This window comes from Salvelinus sp. IW2-2015, linkage group LG4q.1:29, assembly GCF_002910315.2.
Source record: "Salvelinus sp. IW2-2015 linkage group LG4q.1:29, ASM291031v2, whole genome shotgun sequence".
Taxonomy (NCBI): Eukaryota; Metazoa; Chordata; class Actinopteri; order Salmoniformes; family Salmonidae; genus Salvelinus; species Salvelinus sp. IW2-2015.
In genome coordinates, this window is record NC_036842.1 from 64,131,790 (window position 1) to 64,155,696 (window position 23,907).

At 42.4% G+C, this 23,907-nt stretch overlaps 2 protein-coding genes and 1 long non-coding RNA gene across 6 annotated transcripts in view; 2 read left to right on the top strand and 1 right to left on the bottom strand.

Moving 5' to 3' along the window:
• The window catches only part of LOC139027573 (uncharacterized), a 102,334-nt gene extending 95,024 nt beyond the window's left edge, over positions 1-7,310 (top strand). Inside the window, exon 2 of the long non-coding RNA XR_011479697.1 lies at positions 6,622-7,310. This is a non-coding gene — a long non-coding RNA (uncharacterized lncRNA). The remainder of the gene's footprint in view (positions 1-6,621) is intronic.
• b3gnt9 (UDP-GlcNAc:betaGal beta-1,3-N-acetylglucosaminyltransferase 9) lies at positions 288-6,999 on the top strand. Of its 2 annotated transcripts, none has more exons than XM_023985392.2 (3): positions 288-1,314; positions 2,392-2,485; positions 3,338-6,999. In XM_023985392.2, the coding sequence occupies exon 3, from the start codon at positions 3,637-3,639 to the stop codon at positions 5,002-5,004; it is 1,368 nt and encodes a 455-aa protein (XP_023841160.1). In that variant the 5' UTR covers positions 288-1,314; positions 2,392-2,485; positions 3,338-3,636; the 3' UTR covers positions 5,005-6,999. The 2 variants fall into 2 exon arrangements, with proteins under 2 accessions (XP_023841160.1, XP_023841158.1); XM_023985390.2 differs by lacking the exon at positions 288-1,314 and adding an exon at positions 3,040-3,097 and having other exon boundaries at positions 2,226-2,485.
• Positions 7,311-8,227: 917 nt separating the features above from the next.
• Positions 8,228-18,081, bottom strand: LOC111962355 (phagosome assembly factor 1). Of its 3 annotated transcripts, none has more exons than XM_023985394.2 (16): positions 17,061-18,081; positions 16,819-16,901; positions 16,618-16,701; positions 16,484-16,527; positions 15,614-15,693; positions 15,428-15,522; positions 14,804-14,868; positions 12,635-12,747; positions 11,857-11,990; positions 11,651-11,734; positions 11,442-11,524; positions 11,190-11,233; positions 11,062-11,111; positions 10,867-10,925; positions 10,676-10,748; positions 8,228-10,556 (listed from the first exon to the last, which is right to left on the bottom strand). In XM_023985394.2, exons 1-16 carry the CDS (start codon positions 17,122-17,124, stop codon positions 10,467-10,469), a joined length of 1,245 nt encoding a protein of 414 aa, XP_023841162.1. In that variant the 5' UTR covers positions 17,125-18,081; the 3' UTR covers positions 8,228-10,466. The 3 variants fall into 3 exon arrangements, with proteins under 3 accessions (XP_023841162.1, XP_023841163.1, XP_023841161.1); XM_023985395.2 differs by having other exon boundaries at positions 11,702-11,734; positions 14,804-14,901; XM_023985393.2 differs by having other exon boundaries at positions 14,804-14,901.
• Positions 18,082-23,907: the final 5,826 nt, after the last annotated feature.

Sequence of the window (23,907 nt, forward strand, 5' to 3'; positions counted from 1 at the left end):
ATGGCCAAGTGTGTTAGCGACCTTCATGTGCTCTCGGTTYATCCTTCATGCACTCAGTTTCCCCCCCGACTACTCCAAGGCTATGAAACATCCTTACGCCACGTTCATTCCTAAGGTCATTCCCATGACTTATAGTAGTCAAACCACTGACCTTTTTTCCCTTCCACCCTCCGCCGTTCTCTTCTCCAGAGCAGCGGCGCCTTAAGTGCGTGCACTGCGCAGCTACTGAACATGGACAGCACTAGGCCATTCCGAAGTTGTGACCAACTTTTTGTTTGCTTTTCCACCCCTGATCTGGGTAGGGCTTTGTCCAAACAATGCCTCACCCATTGGGTAGTGGAGGCTATTGCCAAGGTGTACAGTTGTCTGKGATTGCAGTCTCCCCTGGGTGTCCGCGCACATTTCACTTGAGGAATTGCCACGTCATGGGCAYTGTATATAGGCATCTCCGTCTTGGAGATTTGTGCGGCTAGTTAGGCTTCTTCTCACACCTTTGTGAGGTTCTATTGCGTGGACGTTACTGCGCCCTCCCTGGCGCACAGAGTCCTTGGACTGAAGCTGAGTAGGATGGATCAGGTACATTACCATGTACCACAACAGGCTTCTCAGGAAAGGTACTATTGGCAATCGGGGAGCTTTGCAAGTGTCCCATAGTGAAATGTCCAACCGAGTYGACTGAAAGAAAACTTTGGGTTACGGTATGTAACCCCGGTTCTCTGAAGGAGATCTCACCAGATTGCCCCTCTTGCACGATTTGTGTAARAGGTAGTTCTTAGAATGAGGAAACCAGAGCAGTGAATGGTGTTATATATAAAGCTCTGATATGGGGCGTACACCCATAAAGCTCTGATATGTCTGTTAGGCATGATTGGTTTCAACCAATGACCAACAAAATAGGGCGTGTCCCATAGTGAGATGTCTTCCTCATCTCCTTCAGAGAAACGGGGTTACATACCGTTACGCAAAGTTACCTATTGTTTGAACAGGTAGATGACTATCACTCTGTCCACCAAATGCTGATGGTGGCCATTGCAGATCATTCTAATCACATCCGTAACATGCTGGAGCAGGCAGAGGACRCACAACTCATGGGGGACAAGTTAGTGACGCCATAACAACCACCATGATTTCTCTGCTTGGCTTTTCTTTTCATCCCTTCATCTTTTTGCATGACAGGAGGAACATGAAGAAGCTCTACATTGAGCTCTATGACCTGAACWGAGACCTGATCAATGAGTACAAGATCGGATCCAACAATCACAATGTTCTTAAGTCTGTCAACCAGGCCCATTCAGAGGGCAGGGAGACTGAGAGGTGAGTAGGGGTTGACAGGGTGATCAGTGGGGGATAGCAATTGTAGAGGTTTGAATGTGTTTTGAAGGGTTCAGGTCTTTCCTAACCTCTACTACTATGTGTCTCTCTCAGTGGGTAAGCCAAAGAATCAGGTTATCACAGCCTGCCGAGACACTATCAAAAACAACAATGTCAATGCCCTGTTCAAGATCATGAGAGCAGGCACAGCCTCTTCCTGAGGGTACCCCCTGTGTGAAAGGGGGGAGCCAGTCCGGGGGGAGCCAGGAGAGGAGGCTTTATAAGTGTGAAGAAAGTCTAGTTCACTAGTGACAAGGCCTGAAGAAAAGACAGGCCTCTCCTGCACCCCTAGATGTCATATTGGTCAGCAGTGATGTTTTAGAAGAGTCAGTGGGTGGGAGTAACTGTCACGTTGTAAATGTGGTTTTCTAGCCAAAGAAATCTATACTCCTTTAATGTTAAATGGGACCAGCATAGTGTGATACACGTTTACATTTTATAGATTGTAAATAGTCAGGGAACTTTGTGTGTGCAGAAAATGTAACCCTAAATTAAATGGTCTTTTAACTTAATATGTCTGTTTTTGGTTTTCATTGTAGTATTTTCATTCAAGTCTTGTTGGTTGAATGAATGTCTTCAATGTCTCTCAGGCCAGATTGCTGTTAAGTGAATCCAGCTCYTAAATTGCAGCCATTTAAGACAGCTAGGGGCTAGAAGTGCATATGGTGCTGTATTGCAAGAACATCAATCACCACGATAAAAGTACAAAGTGTCTGACAAAAAAATAMGTCTGCTAGGTCCGGATCATTATGCTCCCCCCTTTCCCCTTCCTTCATATTCTTGGAGAGTCCGCTTCCAGTTGCTGCGTTGGCATCTGGCGCACAGCTGGACCAGCGACTCCCACACGTGTCACGTGACCAGTGAAATGAATACCGTTAAAATGCTGTCTTGCCAATTTTGCACGTTTTTCAAAAAGTTAACTTTACCTTACTGAGCCTCCCTCCATACACCATGTAGGTCTGTATTCATTTCATGTATTTTTCTCTCTCCATTTTAAACTTCGTTTTTGTTGGACCCCAGCACTGTCAGAGACTGCAGTTTTCATACAGAAACCAGATGTTCCYGGGTTTGGCAGTGTYGCTATAAATTGCTTTGGTGACTTTCATCTGTTGTGGTAAGTATGATGACTGATGCGTAGATTGAATACTTTGTACACATATACTGATACAATACAAACGCTGTCATTCAATATAGGGCTCCCTGTATTATGCAAACATGCAACAGTCTGGCAATTATATGTAAATCTAATGCGTCATGGTCGGCTTTTTCTTTTTTTACATGCGACAAAAGCTTTCCTTTGAGTTAACGCATACATGTCTGAAAAAWTATGCATTTTAAGATGCATTTTTGCAAATTATAAACTGCATGGTGAACCAATAAATAGTTACATTTGTGAAGGAGATTAAGATAGGGACATTGAGTTMGGAACACTATGTTCTAACGCACACAAGAAAGAATTTTCTATTTAGAAATCTTATGTAGAGTTTACATACGATCCGACAGCCCTCATAATAGCCGAATTGACCAGATTTGGGGTTAGSTCCTATAGGAGAGGGGTGGCAATGAAGTCGTTCTTCAAAATCTTTTGGAACATTTTGGTCTGGCTTAACATTTGCTTCTGAGGTGTCATTTGAACGCTAACTTGGAAACCGTGGTCAATTTCTGTAGACTACTGGGAGATKATCTGTTCTGTTCCTTTGAGGGGGCGTGTCTGCTATAGGAAAAGGTATGAACATTCTTGCATTAGTTCTGGAAACTTGGGGAAATGAGTTTGAACTGCAGATATCCCTGTAATGGCGCCTCAGATAATTTATGAATAATAAAGTCAAAGAAAAATAAGAACAAAATATACAAAGTAACTGCAAATATAAAAGTAACAACAACAACAAAAACTTTTGTCAAATATATTTTGTTATTTTCCTTGTTTGTGTACAATGTAATTCTCGTGATTTATTTTCATATYTAGGATTACAGCCTGCCGAAGAGATTAAATGGAATGAATTTTGCAGACTAAAGGGAAAACCCCTCTGAGATACTGGAGTAGAAACATAAGGACTGCAGAGTGTTGGGTTACTGAGCATTATCCAGCAGGACCTCAGGGTCCCCCAGAAAACCTCTCGGGAATTGCTCTTGCATGGGTGATCACTATTGTGAACTCTTCACAGGATGCTGTATGGAGCTTTCTGATCTCAGAGATCCTGAGGAAGAGGAAAATACAAATTAATGGGAAAAGCCTTTGAAGGGAAATAGGTTCAGTAGGACACAATGAGGAGAATTCRCATAAAAGGAGATGTTCTGTGCACCCTGCTCATGCTGGGGCTACTCTGTCTGCTGTTGTACGCCCACCAATGCTTCACTCCCACCTGGGACACTTGGCACTTAGAGCAGGGCTCTACAAGCTCCCGTGCTCTTCTAGGGGCTCTACCAGAGAGCCACGTGACTAAACTGGTCCCCTCTACGCACCCAGATAAGACAAAGTGCCAGTCTGAGCCTCAGTCACATCCGAAGTCCAAACTTCAGTCTAAATCCAAACCTAAGGCCAAGACCAAATCTAGATCCAAGTCAAAGAAAGATGAGGGGACAAAGAAGGTTGCTCCAACAAAGGCTGCTCCTGTTTTACCCACACAACCACCTTTTGACTTTGAGGGTTACCTAMGAGATAAGGACAACCGGGACTTCAGACTGCTGATAGACCAGCCAGGGAAGTGCTCAGGCGAGCTCTACATGCTCATTACTATCAAGTCCGTAGCAGCAGACTTTGAAAGAAGGCAGGTAGTGCGGCACACCTGGGGAAGAGAGGGTGTTCTCCCGGATTTGCAGACAGTGAAGACTGTATTCCTCCTTGGGGTACCCAGGAACAAGACAGCCCTGCCTTTATGGGACCGGCTCCTTGCCTATGAGAGCCACACCTTTGGGGACATTCTYCTCTGGGACTTTGATGACACATTTTTCAATTTGACACTTAAAGAGACCCACTTCCTCCAGTGGGTGAATGACAGCTGCTCCAATGTCCAGTTTATCTTCAAAGGTGATGCTGATGTCTACGTGAATATAGACAACATTTTGCAGATGCTGAAGGGTCAGAAGCCTGACAAGGACCTCTTTGTGGGTGACATAATCCACCACGCCCGCCCCATCCGCCGGCGCAGCAGCAAGTACTTTGTGCCTGAGTTTGTGTACGGCCAGACGATGTATCCGTCATATGCAGGAGGGGGAGGCTTTGTGATGTCCGGCCACACCGCCAGGCGGCTGAGTGGAGCGTGTCAGCAGGTAGAACTATTCCCCATCGACGATGTGTTCTTAGGCATGTGCTTAAAGAGAATCGGAGTCAAACCGTCACGCCATGAAGGTTTCCGTACATTTGGAATTGTGCGCCCCTCGGCTGCTCCCCACCTCCAGGTGTTTGACCCTTGTTTCTACAGGGAGCTGATGGTGGTACACAGCTTGACAGTGCCACAGATCTGGCTCATGTGGAACCTGCTGCATGACCCCCAACTGAGCTGTCACAGTAACCTGGCCCCCACCCCATGGCCCTTTAAGTGGAGGGGCAAGGTACTCGGAACAACAGGACAGAAGGACTCCGAGACTACAGTGGAACAGGACTATGATGTTACAGTGTTTGTAAAGCATTGAGGGCTTTGTGTTATGTCGATTAGAGGGACTACACTGTGAAAGAGCCATTGGGATATGGAAGCTGTGATTGAATGTTTGGTACAGTTATTTTTAGGTAATACAGTGGTTTTTGCTTAACAGTTTACAGCCATGGTAAATGTGCATCGTCTCTAGGAAACAGTATTTTTTCTTATCTTTTTCTTGGAAACATCCTGGATGTAAAACCAGTTGGTAAATTTATTGTGGTGGTAATGTTTTAAAAACACCCCTGCTCCATTTAGGTACAGTATGACTTACTTTGTTTATTTTATTGCACAGAGCCTCAATAAGGTCAATATAGATTGAAACATGTGCCAGGTTGATTTTGTGCAGTTGAATATACAGTACAGCGTTGTAAATTAAGAATCTTTGGGTGCGTTCGTAAATTCACTCTGGCTATCTACTCTGATTTCAGAGCACTCTTGTCTGAGTGTGTCAGAGCGCAGAATAACTGATGAATTTACGAACACTCAACACCCGTTGAATATGGCCGGTGTCAGTAAACGTCGGCAAAAAAAAGTAATTAAATTGTTTCCAGCAGCACAGTTACAGTCACCAACGCTCTGGATAGCTCTGCTAGGGCGAGTAAAATGGTTCGAGTGAGGTGTTCTCTAATTTGTGTCTGGAAGTAGCTAGCAAGCTCTGAAGCGCAACGCTCTGAATTTACGAACGGACAATCTGACAACGCTCTGAATTTACGAACACCCAGAGCGCACTCTGAGTGCACTCTGGCAATCCAGATTGAATGTACGAACACACCCTTTGTGTGCGATTACACATCAGATGATACATGTAGGTAGACTTGAATCTGAAATGAAGGGAGTCAAAGCATCAACTGTAGCTGTGGCAGGAAGTCCCCAATGGACCTCATTATATATATACTGAACAAAAATATAAATGCAACAATTTCAAAGAAATGTTGTTCCACTCCTCTTCAAAGGCTATGCGAAGTTGCTGGTATCTTTGCATTCAAATTGCCATTGATAAAATGCAATTGTGTTTGTTGTCCGTAGCTTATGCCTGCCCATATCATAACCCCATCGCCACCATGGGGCACTCTGCTCACAATGTTGACATAAGCAAACCACTCGCCAACACAACGCCATACATGTGGTCTGCGATTGTAAGGCCGGTTGGACGTACTGCCAAATTCTCTAAAATGACGTTGGAGGCGGCTTATGGTAGAGAAATGAACATTCAATTATGTGGCAGGCAACAGCTCTGGTGGACATTCCTGCAGTCAGCATGCCAATTGCGCGCTCCCTCAACTTGAGACATCTGTGGCATTGTGTTGTGTGGCAAAACTGTACACTGGCCTTTTATTGGCACCAGCACAAGGTGTACCTGTGTAATGATCATGCTTTTTAATCAGCTTCTTGATGTTCCACACCTGTCAGGTGGGTGGATTATCTTGGCAAGGGAGAAATGCTCACTAACAGGGATATAAACAAATTTGTGCACAACATTTTAGAGAAATAAGCTTTTTCTGCATATGGAACATTTCTAGGATCTTTTATTTCAGCTGATGAAACATGGGACCAACACTTTACATGTAGCGTTTATATTTTTGTTCAGTGTAGTTCCAGAAATCATTCTTAGAAACGTTCCAACAGAGGTACAGTTTACATATTCATGAATGTTATGTGCACAGCACCTACTTTAGTTCACAATTAGCTACACTGAAGATGACAATCACCAAGCAACAAACCAAAGCCCAGAGTAAACCCTGAAAAGTTAAGGGAGGGTGGTGTGCTTTCACTTACAATACTTCTGATAATCAGAATCCTTACATGCTGTTTCTTTTTAAACGTGTTATGTTCAGCTATACCTCCAACTGTAGTCCAAATGCTGTAAGTAGACGACATGCTGTTGATATCAAAATGTAAAGCAATCCGTTAACACTGAAATTGTCCCTGGTGGAAAACATGTGCATGTACTGCTTTTTTTGTTCTTTAAAAAGAAAAAAATACAGCTCAAGACCTTTCTTGTCATAGTTATTTATCAATATTTTCATATCCTTTTTGTACACACAGTAACAGGATTTTTTTAAATGAACAAAATTCAGAATGAGCAGTTTTATAAAATTCAAAATGTTGAGTTTCAGACAGTAGATTTTATTATGAGCTCATCTTAATCACAGCATTCTCGCATCATTCAGGAGCATTGTGTAAGCTTTAAGCAGACCGTTCTGATTCACCGTAGCAACGGTTATTGCTTTTTATGACATGCTTGATAATGTTGATCTACATGTTCTTTATTGTACAGAAGTAAAGCTATCCAATATCTGACACCAGATCCCAACTAATTTGATTCACATGTTGAATTAAGGATAACTCCCATTTCCAGAACTGGGTTAAATTGACTGAATCCACCAAAAATAACTACTTTGGGGAATGGGGATAAAACATACAATATAAAGGGAGACAATACATAGCATTAATAGAGTATTAAACTCAACTGAAGTTGTTCATTTAAAATTACAGTCTTAATTACAGTCATTAATTCAATCCAATGCAAAAATAGGATCAGTTGAGAGGAAATAAAACAGCCAAAGCCAACAGCTGAAAAGGAAGCATTCACTTTCTCCTGGCATTTAAAACAAGATCTATGTCCACCTGAGATTGGGCAAACACAGCCCAGCTCATGCTCAGCAGTAACATTCCAGTAACGTTACCACAACATTGGTTGTGTTGCATTCATTTGCTCGCTACTATAAATGCAAACTCATCTACAGTGAGTTATAACAGATGCAACAAATGTACCAGGCCGGGAGTGCATTGCATTGTATTTGAACTCCAACAACCAGTGTGTGTAGCTCAGGTCATGAAGGGTTGGCCGGTGGTGATGGTTAGACTGATGTTAAAACCATAGTCTTGCTATGAGATGTTCAGTGATATACATGTTTCTGTGTCCAGCAACTAGAACAAACCAAAACAATGTATTGTGCAAATCTTCCAATCAGAATGCCAGGGGTTGTTGAGAGATGAGGATTAGCCCTTCATGACTGAGCTCAGGACCTGCACTGTACATSAAGTCTTTATTCTACAATTTGACATGTTTTTTGGAGCAAGAGGGAAATGATGGCCTATGGGTGACAGTCAGTCGATCATGTTAGCTTGTCATGCTCAGTCATACTCAATGCTGTTCAATAGTTTCATTTACAGAGAGAAGTCAAGACAGGCTTGGTAGGAAATGAGGCACAACATTAACAAAGGATTGTAGCTTTTTTTTTTGTATACATCTTGAACAAAGCAAGGGATACAATTTTAACAACATCAACAGCAGTACAGGCTTTTTTCATAGCAACTCATGAAACAAGTCAATGTAACAGAATAAACCATGCCCATGTAATACGCCTGCATCACACGCTGCAAAGCTGAGGGCTGGTTGAGTGGGGCTGGCACCAGTACATGATCAACCCACTATAACAGGGCGACTGACCACACACACATCCGGGGGTTCTAAACAGTGTACAGGGCTACCTTCCCTATCCATCTTTGTCTCTGATTTATCCTATCTTCAGCATCGATCTCTAGTACTAATAGTGGTTAAAGCTGAGCTATAGAGATGAATGAACCATTCAGGCCCAGGGTTTAGGAGCCAGACCGTGTTCTCTCCACTAGGGGGGGAGAGACATCAAACAGAATTCCTATGTAATACAAGTGTCGTGTCTGGCGTGTGCTCTGACCTTAAAACAATTCAGGCCCGCATCGTACCATTATCTTAACATGACAAGCCAAAAGAAAAGGGCACACTATTTACAAATCTGTACAAACACCGAACACCAGAAGAGACTGCTGCACATAGTCCCAAATCTACCTGCTACACATATAGAAGACATCTTGGTTAGAGTAAAAACTGAATGATAAAAGATCTGCATTAAAAAGCACAAAGCAATTATAAAGAATATATATTCAAGAAGTACTAAGATGAGATCAAGATTATGGTTCTGGGGCCTGCAATAAAAAATGATATTGTTTTAGGAGGGAATGTCTGCTCTTCTGGGCAAGAGGTCAAGTTGACAACAAACTAAAATGACAATAACTTAAAACATGCTAAAACATCTTTGGCTAAAATGTTGTCAAATTAACAAAATGAATGACAGCAATGATGAAGTATATCTAAGGGGTTTAGCTGGATTCATTTAGATATATATTGTGAATAGAAAAAGAGATAAGGGAAATGGATGGCGAAAGGGAGCAATGATGAGAGCGCATGGGGAGGAAGGTTGTAAAGGACAGTGGTAGCAGTGGACGTCGGAGGAGATGGTGTACATCTGGAAGGAAGTAGCAGTGGACGTCGGAGGAGATGGTGTACATCTGGAAGGAAGTAGCAGTGGACGTCGGAGGAGATGGTGTACATCTGGAAGGAAGTAGCAGTGGACGTCGGAGGAGATGGTGTACATCTGGAAGGAAGCAAGCATGGCTTTTCTGTCCAAAGTCAATTCAGGTGACAGAGGAGCGAGAGCCTTTCCTCAGTCATCACTAATGGAAACAAAATACACAATCCGCAGTGGATAGGAGACAAGAATCAAGTAAATATGGTGTATTTTAGTGCAAATGTCAAAACCAATGTTTTTATCGTTCCATGCAAAAACACAAAACAAACTATAAATGTATTTGGTGCTTCACTGCCTTGCAATAGGAGGTGGCTTATGCTGTGGACTTGGTCATGGCATGAGTGTATGAATGTGTGTGTATGGGCCAGTATGTGTGTGTTTGTTCATGTACCAAGACAGTACACCTCACAGCATGCAAAGCACTAGGACACTAAGGTGTGGCCAGTTTGTGCTTGTAATCTTAAAAATAAAAACTATGTTCATGCAATTGTTTGTTTGTGTGTGCATGCATTGGTTTATGTTGATGTGCATGCATGGTTGTTTCTGTATATGTCTGCGTATGAAATGATGTACGTGATATGTTAGTGCTGCAGATGAGCCTGCATCCATATGCATGTTTTAAAATCGGTAACATGAACATATAGTGGAGAAAGGATTGAAATGGTTTTGGTATCTGTGGCAGGCTTTTGGTATCTGTTTCTGATGTATATTAATCATGTATTAAAATGTCAATTAAAAAAACTACAGCATGCACGCAGGTGAGCATTTGTTTCTGCTCGCAGTCATATAAATGTACACTGTCAACACATCTAACAAGTGTTCTGATGATGAAGAGCATTGGGACAGGGTGAGTCAGAGGGAGAAGGGATGATGGCTGCCGTAAGGCTCCTAGCAGGACCCTGCATGAGGCGCCCGTCACACAGGGGCAGATGGGTCCAGAGGAGCTCCTAGCGGGCCTCTATGGTGTGAAGATGGCAGTGGCTGAGACAGAGAGTACACTGCTGATCAGCCCAGGGCTGTGTGGAGCGGACTGGAGCGGTGGGGAGACAGTCCTCAGGCCGGGTATGGGTTGGGGCTGGGGCTTGGGGTGCCAGTGGGATGCTGTTCAGTGGCCGATGGCCTCGGCTCTGGCCCTGCTGCTGGGTCTGGGGGCTCCGTACAGGGTCACTGAAGCTATGTGGTTGTTCTGCATCACCTGGGACGACAAATTGGCACAGTTCAGACACATACCTTACATAGTTKACATACATCCAGGCCTTTGTACTTCTCAATCTAATACCGTCATCACTCGACTCACACACCAAGTGTTCTTACCTCAAAGATCATTCGCTGTAGTCCAAAACAGAATGTAGAGCCGAAGGGGTTGGTGTTATTTGCCGAGGATGACCTGTGAAACACATCGTTTTTTACACCTTTTTGTTAACTGCAGGGCCAGCAGTCAGATGTCCAGTGAAAATGTTTCAACTGACAGAAGTCATGTAAACTATAACCCAGGCATCTCTTACCTGTGGAGCACGACAGGCTTCTCCATGGGGTGTCCAAGCAGCTCCTGAATCTGATCCCACTACGGGAGAAACAACCATAGTCAGTCAGAAGAACACAAACCTCGTCTGAAGTAGCTATAACATTCACCCATAGTTGCTCTTTTAATTACTCTTGAGTGAGCTAGGCAAAGACTGAGCAGTGTAGGCATGTCTGACCTTGCTGTAGGTAGTGAGGGTGCAGTCCTCCCCCTGAGCGGCAGCACCTTCTGAAAGACAGACAGGGATACGTGAGGAGACAGACAGAGTTCACCAAATACAATAAAAAGGCTGATTAGAAAACTCACCTTTCTTGATGACAAGTGGAATCTTGAAATCGCATCGATGATATCTAGTGTTGAGAGAGACAGTTACATGTTACTGAGAGTAGTGAACAGCACTCCTGTGACTAAATTACTTCACCACTAAGGAGTTTAATAGCCTCTTTTGGCTCTACTGGAAATAATTTATTCAAATGGATCATATGTCTGAAAATGGTATACTTGAGCCAAGGACCAATGAGGTGCCAGCTGTCTTAACTGAAGCAGAGAGAGGCTTACATGTTGAAATTGTAATGGCCGGGGAAGTTAGTATGAAGGACAAACTTCTTCACCAGGTGTGTGCTAGAATCAAAGAGTAAGTCCTGGAAAACAAAAAGGGACCAATCAAACAGTGGTAAGAAACAAGCAACATCCTACATTGAGCTTTAATGTCAACATAATTAAGGCAAGCCCTCTTTAACCAGCCCCCATGGAACACCAATACCCACCACCCCCAGGGTGAAGTAGTTGAAGAAGTAGTCATTGCATTTGGACGGGACCTGCTTGTGAGGTGACGGAGAGTGGATCTTCATCTGAAACAGGAAACCCAAACATGAAGAGAGCTTGTTTATCAACATAGAGAGGACCATATCAACTGCTGAAAGGAGCAGGTCAAGGGAAAGGAAGAGACAGGAAGCAGAGTAGAGGGCCAAACCTTGTCTTCGGACTTGTAGAATACTTTGTGTGGCGAGCCCAGAGCGCTCAGCACATCCTGACAGGAGTCTCCAAAGTAAATGTTCCTCTCCACGGCACGCACCTTGGCATCAGCCATCACCCCGGGCCCACATCCTGAGGATAGGAAGAAGACCATTCATTATGCAAGCTTAATATGACCTGGTGTTGCAAAACTGTTGGAGCACATCTTCCTCTCAGATGTTTCATTAGGACTGTATATCATACATCAAACCACAGAGACAAACAAAACAGCTGGTCTAAGGAGACACGTCTAAACACAGAGATTGATGAGGGCATATTTTGATAGACCTCCTCCCCATCTAATAAAGGGTGTAGTAGGTACTTTGTTTTGCTCAGCCTCCCCAGGGAGGGGCATGTCAGAGGTGATATATGGTGACGAGATTAACGGGCTAATGTGTGGACTGAAGAGAGCATGGAACGTGATAGACCTGAGGGACTGGCAGGAAAGCATTATATTGTAGCTCCAGAACATGAGGCTCTATTACAGCCATTATAACAGTACTGGAGGAATTCATTAATTAAAGGGAGGAAGGGAAGAGTAGCCTGATCCAATTAGAATTGAGGACTGATTGCGCTACAGGAGGAAAATACCTACTTCCTCCAGTCCCTTCAGTGGCATGTACTCAGGAAGCCTCAAAAGGAATACCAACCTGAACAGATTTAGCTTGAATTCCACAGTTCTGATGGTGTTGTACTCAAGGGACACGAGTGGGTTCAAATGTCCCCTTGCTAAGTACCTGCAGTGAGGAGGCGAAGTCTCAGACCAAGTGGCCCCACCCCATCCCTCAGCACATCCACACACTCTGCATAAACGTTGCCAAGGAAACAGGCAAGGGGCATCACTGGGGCCCTGAGGAACGACAGAGTGAGTCATAGTCAGGTCATTACAAATTCATGTTTTTCTCTCAATACTTAATAATAAGTATTTAGATAACTCAAATGCATCAGATTTAAACCTAATCATATTCAAAGGAGATGGTGGTGTTAGTTGAATAATTTACATCTGAGTAAACAAGCTAACCAAACACACAGTATCTTCTAGAGGTCGACCGATTAAATCGGAATGGCCGATTAATTAGGGCCGATTTCAAGTTCTCATAACAATCGGAAATCGGTAATTTTGGACGCCGATTTTGCCGTTTTTAAAATATATTTTTTTACACCTTTATTTAACTAGGCAAGTCAGTTAAGAACACATTCTTATTTTCAATGACAGCCTAGGAACGGTGGGTTAACTGCCTTGTTCAGGGGCAGAACGACAGATTTTTACCTTGTCAGCTCAGGGATTCAATCTTGCAACCTTACGGTTAACTAGTCCAACGCTCTAACCACCTGCCTCACGAGGAGCCCGCCTGTTACGCGAATGCAGTAAGAAGCCAAGGTAAGTTGCTAGCTAGCATTAAACGTATCTCATAAAAAACAATTAATCAATCAATCATCATTAGTTATAACTACACATGGTTGATGGTATATCTAATTTATCTAGCGTGTCCTGCGTTGCATATAATTGATGTGGTGCGCATTCGCGAAAAGGACTGCTGTTGCTCCACGTGTACCTAACCATAAACATCAATGCCTTTCTTAAAATCAATACACAGAAGTATATATTTTTAAACCTGCATATTTAGCTAAAAGAAATCCAGGTTAGCAGCAATATTAACCAGGTGAAATTGTGTCACTTCTCTTGCGTTCATTGCACGCAGAGTCAGGGTATATGCAACAGTTTGGGCCGCCTGGCTCATTGCGAACTAATTTGCCAGAATTTTACGTAATTATAGACATAACATTGAAGGTTGTGCAATGTAACAGGAATATTTAGACTTATGGATGCCACCCGTTAGATAAAATACGGAACGGTTCCGTATTTCACTAAAAAATAAAGTTTTGTTTTCGAGATGATAGTTTCCGGATTCGACCATATTAATGACCTAAGGCTCGTATTTCTGAGTGTTATTATGTTATAATTAAGTCTATGATTTGATAGAGCAGTCTGACTGAGCGAATGGTAGGCACCAGCAGGCTCGTAAGCATTCATTCAAACAGCACTTTCGTGCGTTTTGCCAGCAGCTCTTCGCTGTGCTTCAAGCCTATCAACTCCAGATTAGGCTGGTGTAACTGATGTGAAATGGCTAGCTAGTTAGCGTGGTGCGCGCTAATAGCGTTTCAAACGTCACTCGCTCTGAGACTTGGAGTAGTTGTTCCCCTTGCTCTGCATGGGTAACGCTGCTTTGAGGGTGGCTGTTGTCGATGTGTTCCTGGTTCGAGCCCAGGTAGGGGCGAGGAGAGGGACGGAAGCTATACTGTTACACTGGCAATACTAAAGTGCCTATAAGAACATCCAATAGTCAAAGGTATATGAAATACAAATCGTATAGAGAGAAATAATCCTATAATTCCTATAATAACTACAACCTAAAACTTCTTACCTGGAATATTGAAGACTCATGTTAAAAGGAACCACCAGCTTTCATATGTTCTCATGTTCTGAGCAAGGAACTTAAACGTTAGCTTTCTTACATGGCACATATTGCACTTTACTTTCTTCTCCAACACTTTGTTTTTGCATTATTTAAACCAAATTGAACATGTTTCATTATTTATTTGAGGCTAAATGATTTTATTGATGTATTATATTAATTTAAAATAAGTGTTCATTCAGTATTGTTGTAATTGTCATTATTACAATATATATATATATATATATTTTTAATCAGCCGATTAATCGGTATAGGCTTTTTTTGGTCCTCCAATAATCGGTATCGGTATCGGCGTTGAAAAATCATAATCGGTCAACCTCTAGTATCTTCCCCTTCACCCTATCCTCCACCTGCTTCCTCCATCTCCCCATAAACTTGCCATGCTCAAACATTATTCCAGGTGTCCTTGTGAATACATTGTGTTCTTACTTGGTGTCCTGTAGGTTGTTCCCAGCCGAGATGTACATCCGTTTCACTGTGGCCCCGTGTGGAATCTGCAGGGAGGCCAAGCCATGGGCAAAGTTAGGCTGTCAAAGCAAAACAACTGGGAGTAGACTGGCGTGTGCATTTCAACAGCTCATATTCAATACATGGATATACAAGTACTCACATCAACAGCTTTATAACAACGTATTTTCATAATAAAGACATAGTGAGTCATTTTTGGGGCCAATTTGTTTTGTATTCCAGCATTACCAAATGCTTCAAAACCAAATACTCATGCTGTATTGGTAATGAAGTATGTACATTTGTTTGTTCATTGCCAAGGGGTCGRAAAGAGGCACAGGGGTTCTCATTACCGCTAACAGAAATAATTTTCTAAGACAAAAAGACTAGTTCTTTATCTGGTAAACAAGGTCTATTAGGGGTTGTCGGCCAGGTAAAGTAAAGCACATAAAATCAGTGAGGGAAACCAGTAAGGTTTGAACAAGAAGAACAAGTTATGGAAGACAGTTGCTGTGTAGCAGCTATGTCAAACAGGGTTAACCATAAAGCCAGTCAGAAAAACAGCACACTAGAGATAAATATAGCAGGGTAAGGTAATAGTCTCACCTCATACTTGGGAGCTTCATTCCATGAGTCAAGCTGGAAGGAGAAGGAGAGTCCTCGAAAGTTCAGGTGGAACAGTTGCTCTGCAGCATTGTATACTGGGGAGTGAGGAAAACATGGTCAAAAACAACAAGCCTTGCAGSATTCCACAGTACTATCAATAAGACAAAAAGTTGTATCTTCCCATACCTCCAGGGTGTGTGGCGCCAAAGGACTGATCAATCTGCTCTATGGTGGGTGCTATAGCCTGAGTGTTGAAATGTACTCCACTGCAAGACAATGACAATTTAGGCCTAGATACTATTACAGTATATGTAGTAGCACAAAATCTCACATCCAACATAAGCTGAACAATTTGCAAAACAAGTTATTCTCATGGACTACAACAAACTATTCCAGTCTGACAAACTGTCAGATACACTATATGACCAAAAGTATGTGGAAACCTGCTCGTCGAACATCTCATTCCAAAATCATGGGCATTAATATGGAATTGGTCCCCCCTTTGCTGCTATAACAGCGTCCCCTCTTCTGGGAAGGCTTTCCACTAGATGTTGGAACATTGCTGCGGGGACTTGCTTTCATTCAGCCACACGAGCATTAGTGAGGTCAGGTGATTAGGCTTGCCTCGCAGTCGGTATTCAAACTCATCCCAAAGGTGTTTGATGGGGTTGAGGTCAGGGCTCTGTGCAGGCCAGTCAAGTTCTTCCACACCGATCTTGACAAACCATTTCTAACAACACTTACAGTTGACCGGGGCAGCTCTAGCAGGGCAGAAATTTGACAAACTGATTGTTGGAAAGRTGGCATCTTATGACGGTGCCAGATTGAAAGTCACTGAGCTCTTCAGTAAGGCCATTCTACGGCCGATGTTTGTATATAGAGATTGCATGGCTGTGTGCTCGATTTTATACACCTGTCAGCAACGGTATGGCTGAAATAGCCAAATCCACTCWTTTRAAGGGGTGTCCACATACTTTTGTATATATAGTGAATACATTTGCTATGACACAACTCCAGTCACACTGGTATTAGCACAAGTAACTAGAGATCACTCACCAGTATTTCAATTTAACTTTGCTCAAGTCGTATACTTCAATCACCTAAACATGAGTAATGAGAGACTTGATAAGTCAACATAGACAGCCTTATTGTCTGTAGCGCCATGATCAACCAGAGCATGTCTCCCTCACCTTCAGTCTCTGGTTACAGGCATCAAACAGCAGTTTAATTCCATCCTGAGTCAAGTTGAGTATGAGGTCATGACTAAGTGGTGTCTAGAAGCACAGAAACATAACATATCATTTCAATGGACAGTCAATCAAAAAACGGTCAAATTAATCTGACAGCCCACACCCTATATCACACACAATAGTAGTTAACTAATCACTTACTTGTTCACTGTAAAGAACCTGGACATTCTTGATGATGCGGCAGTGTTTCTGTAAAATGGAAATGGCCTGGGCCAATGGCATCCCTGTGACAAGAACATGGACAATATATTAAAGATTGCTTTAGTTCTCATTTACAAATGACAAACAAACATTAAAAACAACTGACTGGGAAAACATGCATATTAGTTGAGGTGTGTGGTAGGTTGAAGAAATACCCAATAGTCTCTTCAGGAGTCACTTACCTAACGCGAATTCCCATTGTTCATTTCCTAAAGATCTTTCAGGAACAACTTCCAGATCCAGCATTGGCAAGTAGGGAGAAGGATTTTCAACAAGGTTCTCTGCCTGTGCCTGAACTGGACCTTTCTTTAATACTAGACTGCCTAATCCTCTTCCTAAACACTCCTATTGTTTCTATACAACATGAAGTTAACAMAATAAATACTTCATTCATAAACAATACGGCTTTACATAAAACACCATGAAATATATTGACAGCGGGACAAATGGTACGTTCTCAGAGACCAAGACACAACATATTTAGCGACGAGCGATTACTGTTAGCATACTTTGAAGTGATCCTTGCTGACAAGTAGCTAGCATACAAGAATTGCGCAACCAACTTGCTAAGTTACACACAAAGCCAACTGAGACTTAGGTTGGTGGCTGACATGTACGTTAGCTAGTTCTACCAACAGGTCGCAGATGAGCTAACTGACGCGCAAATGACGACCACACAACAACTAGACTGAAGTCTTTCCACACTCGTCACTATCTAAACATCTCAGCGGTCTCGCTTATGATCAGACTATACAGGACAACTCAGCAGCTTGACAACAATTGTCGGTAACTTGTAGTTATGCTAGCTAGCTATCGTTAACATTAGTTAGTTCCCCTGTAACGTTATTGTAATCGATATTCACGTACAATTATAAACAAATATAAAGCGATCTTCAAAAAGACAAACCAAACACTGCAGCTTTGTCTGGCACAACATAAACAAMGAACGTCTCAAAGCGTTGACTAACGTCAGCTACGTTGCTATTTTCTTCATTATCGAGGACTCAATAGCAATACAGGCAGCTATGAATTGAAATTACAACCGTGTCACTTAGCTAATATTCAAAACCTCACTATTAGTTCAAAGTCCACCGAATTCCTTTAATCTTTTGATGTGTCTTTATAATGAATTGAAGAGAAGAAATAAAACTCTCCACAAACAACAGCAACTTCCATCAAAACACCTCCAGTATCAGCTGATTATTCAACTTCCTGTGCATCGCGAAGAAACACCCACTTCCTGGTCAGCTGACCAAGTGGGAGGTTCTGACGAATTTTGTTCAACATACACTACATGACCAAAAGTATGTGGACACCTGCTCGTCGAGCATCTCATTCCAAAGTCATCGGTATTAAGGAGTTGGTCGCACCTTTGCTGCTATAACAGCCTCCACTCTTCTGGGAAGGCTTTCCACTAGAAGCTGGAACATTTCTCCTGGGACTTTTWAAAWTKTTGTATTTAACTAGGCAAGTCAGTTAAGGACAAGTTCTTATTTACAATGACGGCCTACCCCGGACGACGCTGGGCCAGTTGTGCACTGCCCTATGGGACTCCCAATCACGGCCGGATGTGATGCAGCCTGGATACAAACCTGGTACTGCAGTAACTCCTCTTGTACTGAGATGCAGTGTCTTTGACCACTGCGCCACTCGGGAGCCCAAATGCTTCCATTCAGCCACAAGAGCATTAGTGAGGTCGGGCACTGACGTAGGGTGATTACGTCTGGCTCGCAGTCGGCGTTCCAATTTATCCCAAAGGTGTTCGATGGGGCTGAGGTCAGGGCCCTGTACAGGTCAGTCAAGTTCTTTCACACCGATCTTGACAAACCATTCATGTATGGACCTCGCTTWGTGCACTRGGGCATTGACTTGCACRGGGACCATCCCCAAACTGTTGCCACAAAATTGGATGCACAGAATCGTCTAGAATGTCATTGTATGCTGTAGCGTTAAGATTTCCCTTCACTGGAACTAAGCTGTCTGAACCATGAAAAACAGCCCCAGACCATTATTCCTCCACTACCAAACTTTACAGTTGGCACTATGCATTGGGGCAGGTAKCATTCTCCTGGCATCCGCCAAACTCAGATTCATCCGTCGGCCTGCCAGATGGTGAAGCGTGATTTATCACTCCAGAGATGGCGTTTCCACTGCTCCAGAGTCCAATGGCGGCAAGCTTTACACCACTCCAGACGATGCTTGGCATCGCGTATGGTGATCTTAAGCTTGTGTGCAGCTGCTCGGCYATGGAAACMCATTTCATGAAGCACCCGAAAAACAGTTATTGTGCTGAAGTTGCTTCCAGAGGCAGTTTGGAACTCGGTAGTGAGTGTTGCAACCGAGGACAGACGTTTTTTTATGCCCCATGCTCTTCAGCACTCTGCGGTCCCATTCTGTGACCTTATGTGTCCCACCACTTTGTGGCTGAGCCGTTGTTGATCCAATTCACAATAACAACACTTACAGTTGACCGGGTCAGCTCTAGTAGGGCAGAAATTTGACGAACTGACTTGTTTTCYAGCATTCTATGACGGTGCCACATTGAAAGTCACTGAGCTTCTCAGTAATGGCCATTCTACTGCAAATGTTTTGTATATGGAGATTGCATGGTTGTGTGCTAGATGTTATATATCTGTGCAACAGGTATGCTGAAAAAGCCAAATCCACTCATTTGAAGGGGTGTCCACATACTTTTGTAAATATAGAGTATATATATATATATATATATATATATATACAGTACCAGTCAAAAGTTTGGACACACCGACTCATTCAAAGGTTTTTCTTTATTTGTACTATTTTCTACATTGTAGAATAATAGTGAAGACATCAAAACTATGAAACAGCACATATGGAATCATGTAGTAACCAAAAAAGTGTTAAACAAATCAACATATATTTTAGATTTTAGATTCTTCAAAGTATCACCCTTTGCCTTGATGACAGCTTTGCGCACTCTTGGCATTCTCTCAACCAGCTTCACCTGGAATGCTTTCCCAACAGTCTTGAAGGAGTTCTAACATATACTGAGCACTTGTTGGCTGCTTTTCCATCACTTTGCGGTCCCACTCATCCAAAACCATCTCAATTGGGTTGAGGTCGGGTGATTGTGGAGGCCAGGTCTTCTGATGCAAGCACTCCATCGCTCTCCTTCTTGGTCAAATAKCCTTTACACAGCCTGGATGTGTGTTGGGTCATTGTCCTGTTGAAAARCAAATGACAAATGATAGTCTCACTAAGTGCAAACCAGATGGGATGGAGTATCGCKGCAGAATGCTGTGGTAGCCATCCTGGTTAAGTGTGCCTTGAATTATAAATAAAACACAGACAGTGTCACCAGTAAAGCACCCCCACACCATTACACCTCCTCCTCCATGCTTCATGGTGGGAACCACACATGCAGAGATCATCTGTTCACCTACTCTGCGTCTCACAAAGACACGCCGGTTGGAATCAGAAATCTCCAATTTGGACTCATCAGACCAAAGGACAGATTTCCACTGGTCTAATGTTCATTGCTTGTGTTTCTTGCCCAAGCAAGTCTCTTCTTCTTATTGGTGTCCTTTAGTAGTTGTTTCTTTGCAGCAATTCAACAATGAAGGCCTGATTCACGCAGTCTCCTCTGAACAGTTGATGTTGAGATGTGTCTGTTACTTGAACTCTGTGAAGCATTTTTTTGGGCTGCAATTTCTGAGGCTGGTAACTCTAATGAACTTATCCTGTGCAACAGAGATAACTCTGGGTCATCCTTTCCTGTGGCTGTCTACATGAGAGCCAGTTTCATCATAGCGCTTGATGGTTTTTGCGACTGCACTTGAAGAAACTTTCAAAGTTCTTGAAATGTTYCGTATTGACTGACTTTCATGTCTTAAAGTAATGATGGACTGTCGTTCCTCTTTGGTTATTTGAGCTGTTCTTGCCATAATATGGACTTGGTCTTTTACCAAATAGGGCTATCTTCTGTATACCACCCCTACCTTGTCACAGCACAACTGATTGGCTCAAACGCATTAAGAAGGAAAGTGTCATGTTCTGACCTTTATTTTCCTTTGTTTTTGTCTTTAGTTAGTATGGTCAGGGCGTGAGTTGGGGTGGGCAGTCTATGTTATGTGTTTCTATGTTGAGGTTTGTCATTTGGCCTGATATGGTTCTCAATCAGAGGCAGGTGTTTTGCATTGTCTCTGACTGGGAACCATATTAAGGTAGCCTGTTTTCACTGTTGGTTGGTGGGTGATTGTTCCTGTTCGTGCGTTCATGTGTTCTATGTTCACTAGTTCAGGACTGTAGCGTCGTTGGTTTTCGTCTGTTTATTGTTTTTGTTCGTATTGAAAAAGTATTCCAATAAATATGGAAACGTACCATGCTGCGCTTTGGTCCTCCTCTCTTTCCACCGACGAAAGTCATTACAGAAAGAAATTCCACAAATTAACTTTTAAGAAGGCACACCTGTTAATTGAAATGCATTCCAGGTGACTACCTCATAAAAGTGGTTGAGAGAATGCCAAGAGTGTGCAAAGCTGTCATCAAGGCAAAGGGTGGCTACTTTGAAGAATCTCAAATCTCAAATATATTTTTGGTTACTACATAATTCCATTATTCATACAGTGTAGAAATTAGTGAAAATAAAGAAAAACCCTTGAGTGAGTAGGTGTGTCCAAACTTTTGATTGGTGCTGTATATATTTTAATTTTCATTTAATCTTTCATTTTTAAATTATAGGCTACAACATCTATGTGGAAATGTCTGTGTTTGCACATTTATATAATTAGTGCAATTAACACAAATAATTTATAATCAAACTGTATTTCTGTGGCTAGGCTATATAATATTTCAAATCTAATTAATATTCACTTGCAATATTAAACAAAAATATTTGGACTTAAAATTCATGCTTATTATTTTCACTCATATTCTATATTTACCTCAATGAGCATWCAGGTGTAGCCTAGACCTAGTGCACTGGTAACGGGCTTTGCTGGTAGTGCATGGTTGTAATAGCCTACAAAGAAGTGCCTATCTGTCCCACAGTAGGTTGACTGTTATGAGTGTCTGTTTGAGTACGTTCTGGGTAGCATAATTTGGAGAATTGTTTGGGGGGGAATACMARYTTCACAAAAAAATGAAATTGTTAAAACATTTCTAGACCGTCTGTCTATGGGTAACAGGGTTGACATGTTATGCTCGACCCAACACCACAAAACACCAGAACATAACCAAACAAGAGTATAACCAGCTTACCTGCTTTTACACCATGATGTGACTATTAGATCTAATAAATAATAATACATCTTCAGAAATCACTTTGTCAAAACAACAAAATAACTAGGGCTTTACAATGATGGTGAAAACTTGGGGTTCAGTGGGTTAAAATCTTCCTAGAAGTCACAGAGGGACATGTGAAAATGCTGGATTTTGGCACTTTAGTAGGTCTTCTTTATTCAAATAAAAAATCACATTTATTCCATTTTCCATGTGGTCTATATTAAAGGGAACTTCATTTAATATAATAGTCTTTTCAAATGCAATATTGGTGCACAATTTCAACTTAAAATATCAAAGGGACACAAAAGGTAATCTCCAGTTCTGTTTACCAACTCATGTGTTTACACACTTCAGAGTCTTGTGACTGAATGATGCAAGACTTGTTCTGAGCACACATAGAACTGGCTAGACCTGAGACTAGCAACTTGTTGAGCACAGTAACTATTCATAGGGCCATCAAATAATTTCCTTCCACAAGCTTCCCACAATAAGTTGGGTGAATTTTGGCCCATTCCTCCTGACAGAGCTGGTGTAACTGAGTCAGGTTTGTATGCCTCCTTGCTCGCACACGCTTTTTCAGTTCTGCCCACAAATTTTCTATAGGATTGAGGTCAGGGCTTTGTGATGGCCACTCCAATACCTTGACTTTGTTGGCCTCAAGCCAATTTGCCAAAACTTTGGAARTATGCTTGGGGTCATTGTCCATTTGGAAGACCCATTTGCGACCAAGCTTTAATTTCCTGACTGATGTCTTGAGATGTTGCTTCAATATATCCACATAATTTTCCTCCCTCATGATGCCATTTATTTTGTGAAGTGCCCCAGTCCCTCCTGCAGCAAAGCACCCCCACAACATGATGCTGCCACCTCTGTGCTTCACTGTTGGGATGGTGTTCTTCGGCTTGCAAGCCTCCCCCTTTTTCCTCCAAACATAACGATGGTCATTATGGCCAAACAGTTCTATTTCATCAGACCAGAGGACATTTCTCCAAAAAGTACGATCTTTGTCCCCATGTGCAGTTGCAAACCGTAGTCTGGCTTTTTTATGGCGGTTTTGGAGCAGTGGCTTCTTCCTTGCTGAGTGGCCTTTCAGGTTATGTCGATATTGGACTCGTTTTACTGTGGATATAGATACTTTTGCACCTGTTTCCTCCAGCATCTTCACAAGGTGCATTGCTGTTGTTCTGGGATTGATTTGCACTTTTCGCACCAAAGTACGTTCATCTCCAGGAGACAGAACGCGTCTCCTTCCTGAGCAGTTTGATGGCTGCGTGGTCCCATGGTGTTTATACTTGCGTACTATTGTTTGTACAGATGAACGTGGTACCTTCAGGTGTTTGGAAATTGCTCCCAGGGATGAACCAGACTTGTGGAGGTCTACAATCTTTTTTTTTTGAGGTCTTGGCTGATTTCTTTTGATTTTCCCATGATGTCAAGCAAAGAGGCAGTGAGTTTGAAGGCAGGCCTTGAAATACATCCACAGGTACACCACCAATTGACTCAATTGGCCTATCAGAAGCTTCTGGAATTTTCCAAGCTGTTTAAAGGCACAGTCAACTTAGTGTATGTAAACTTCTGACCCACTGGAAGTGTGACACAGTGAATTATAAGTGAAATAATAATAAGTGAAATCCGTCTGTAAACAATTGTTGGAAAAATTACTTGTGTCATGCACAAAGTAGATGTCCTAACCGACTTGCCAAAACTATAGTTTGTTAACAAGACATTTGTGGAGTGGTTGAAAAACGAGTTTTAATGACTCCAACC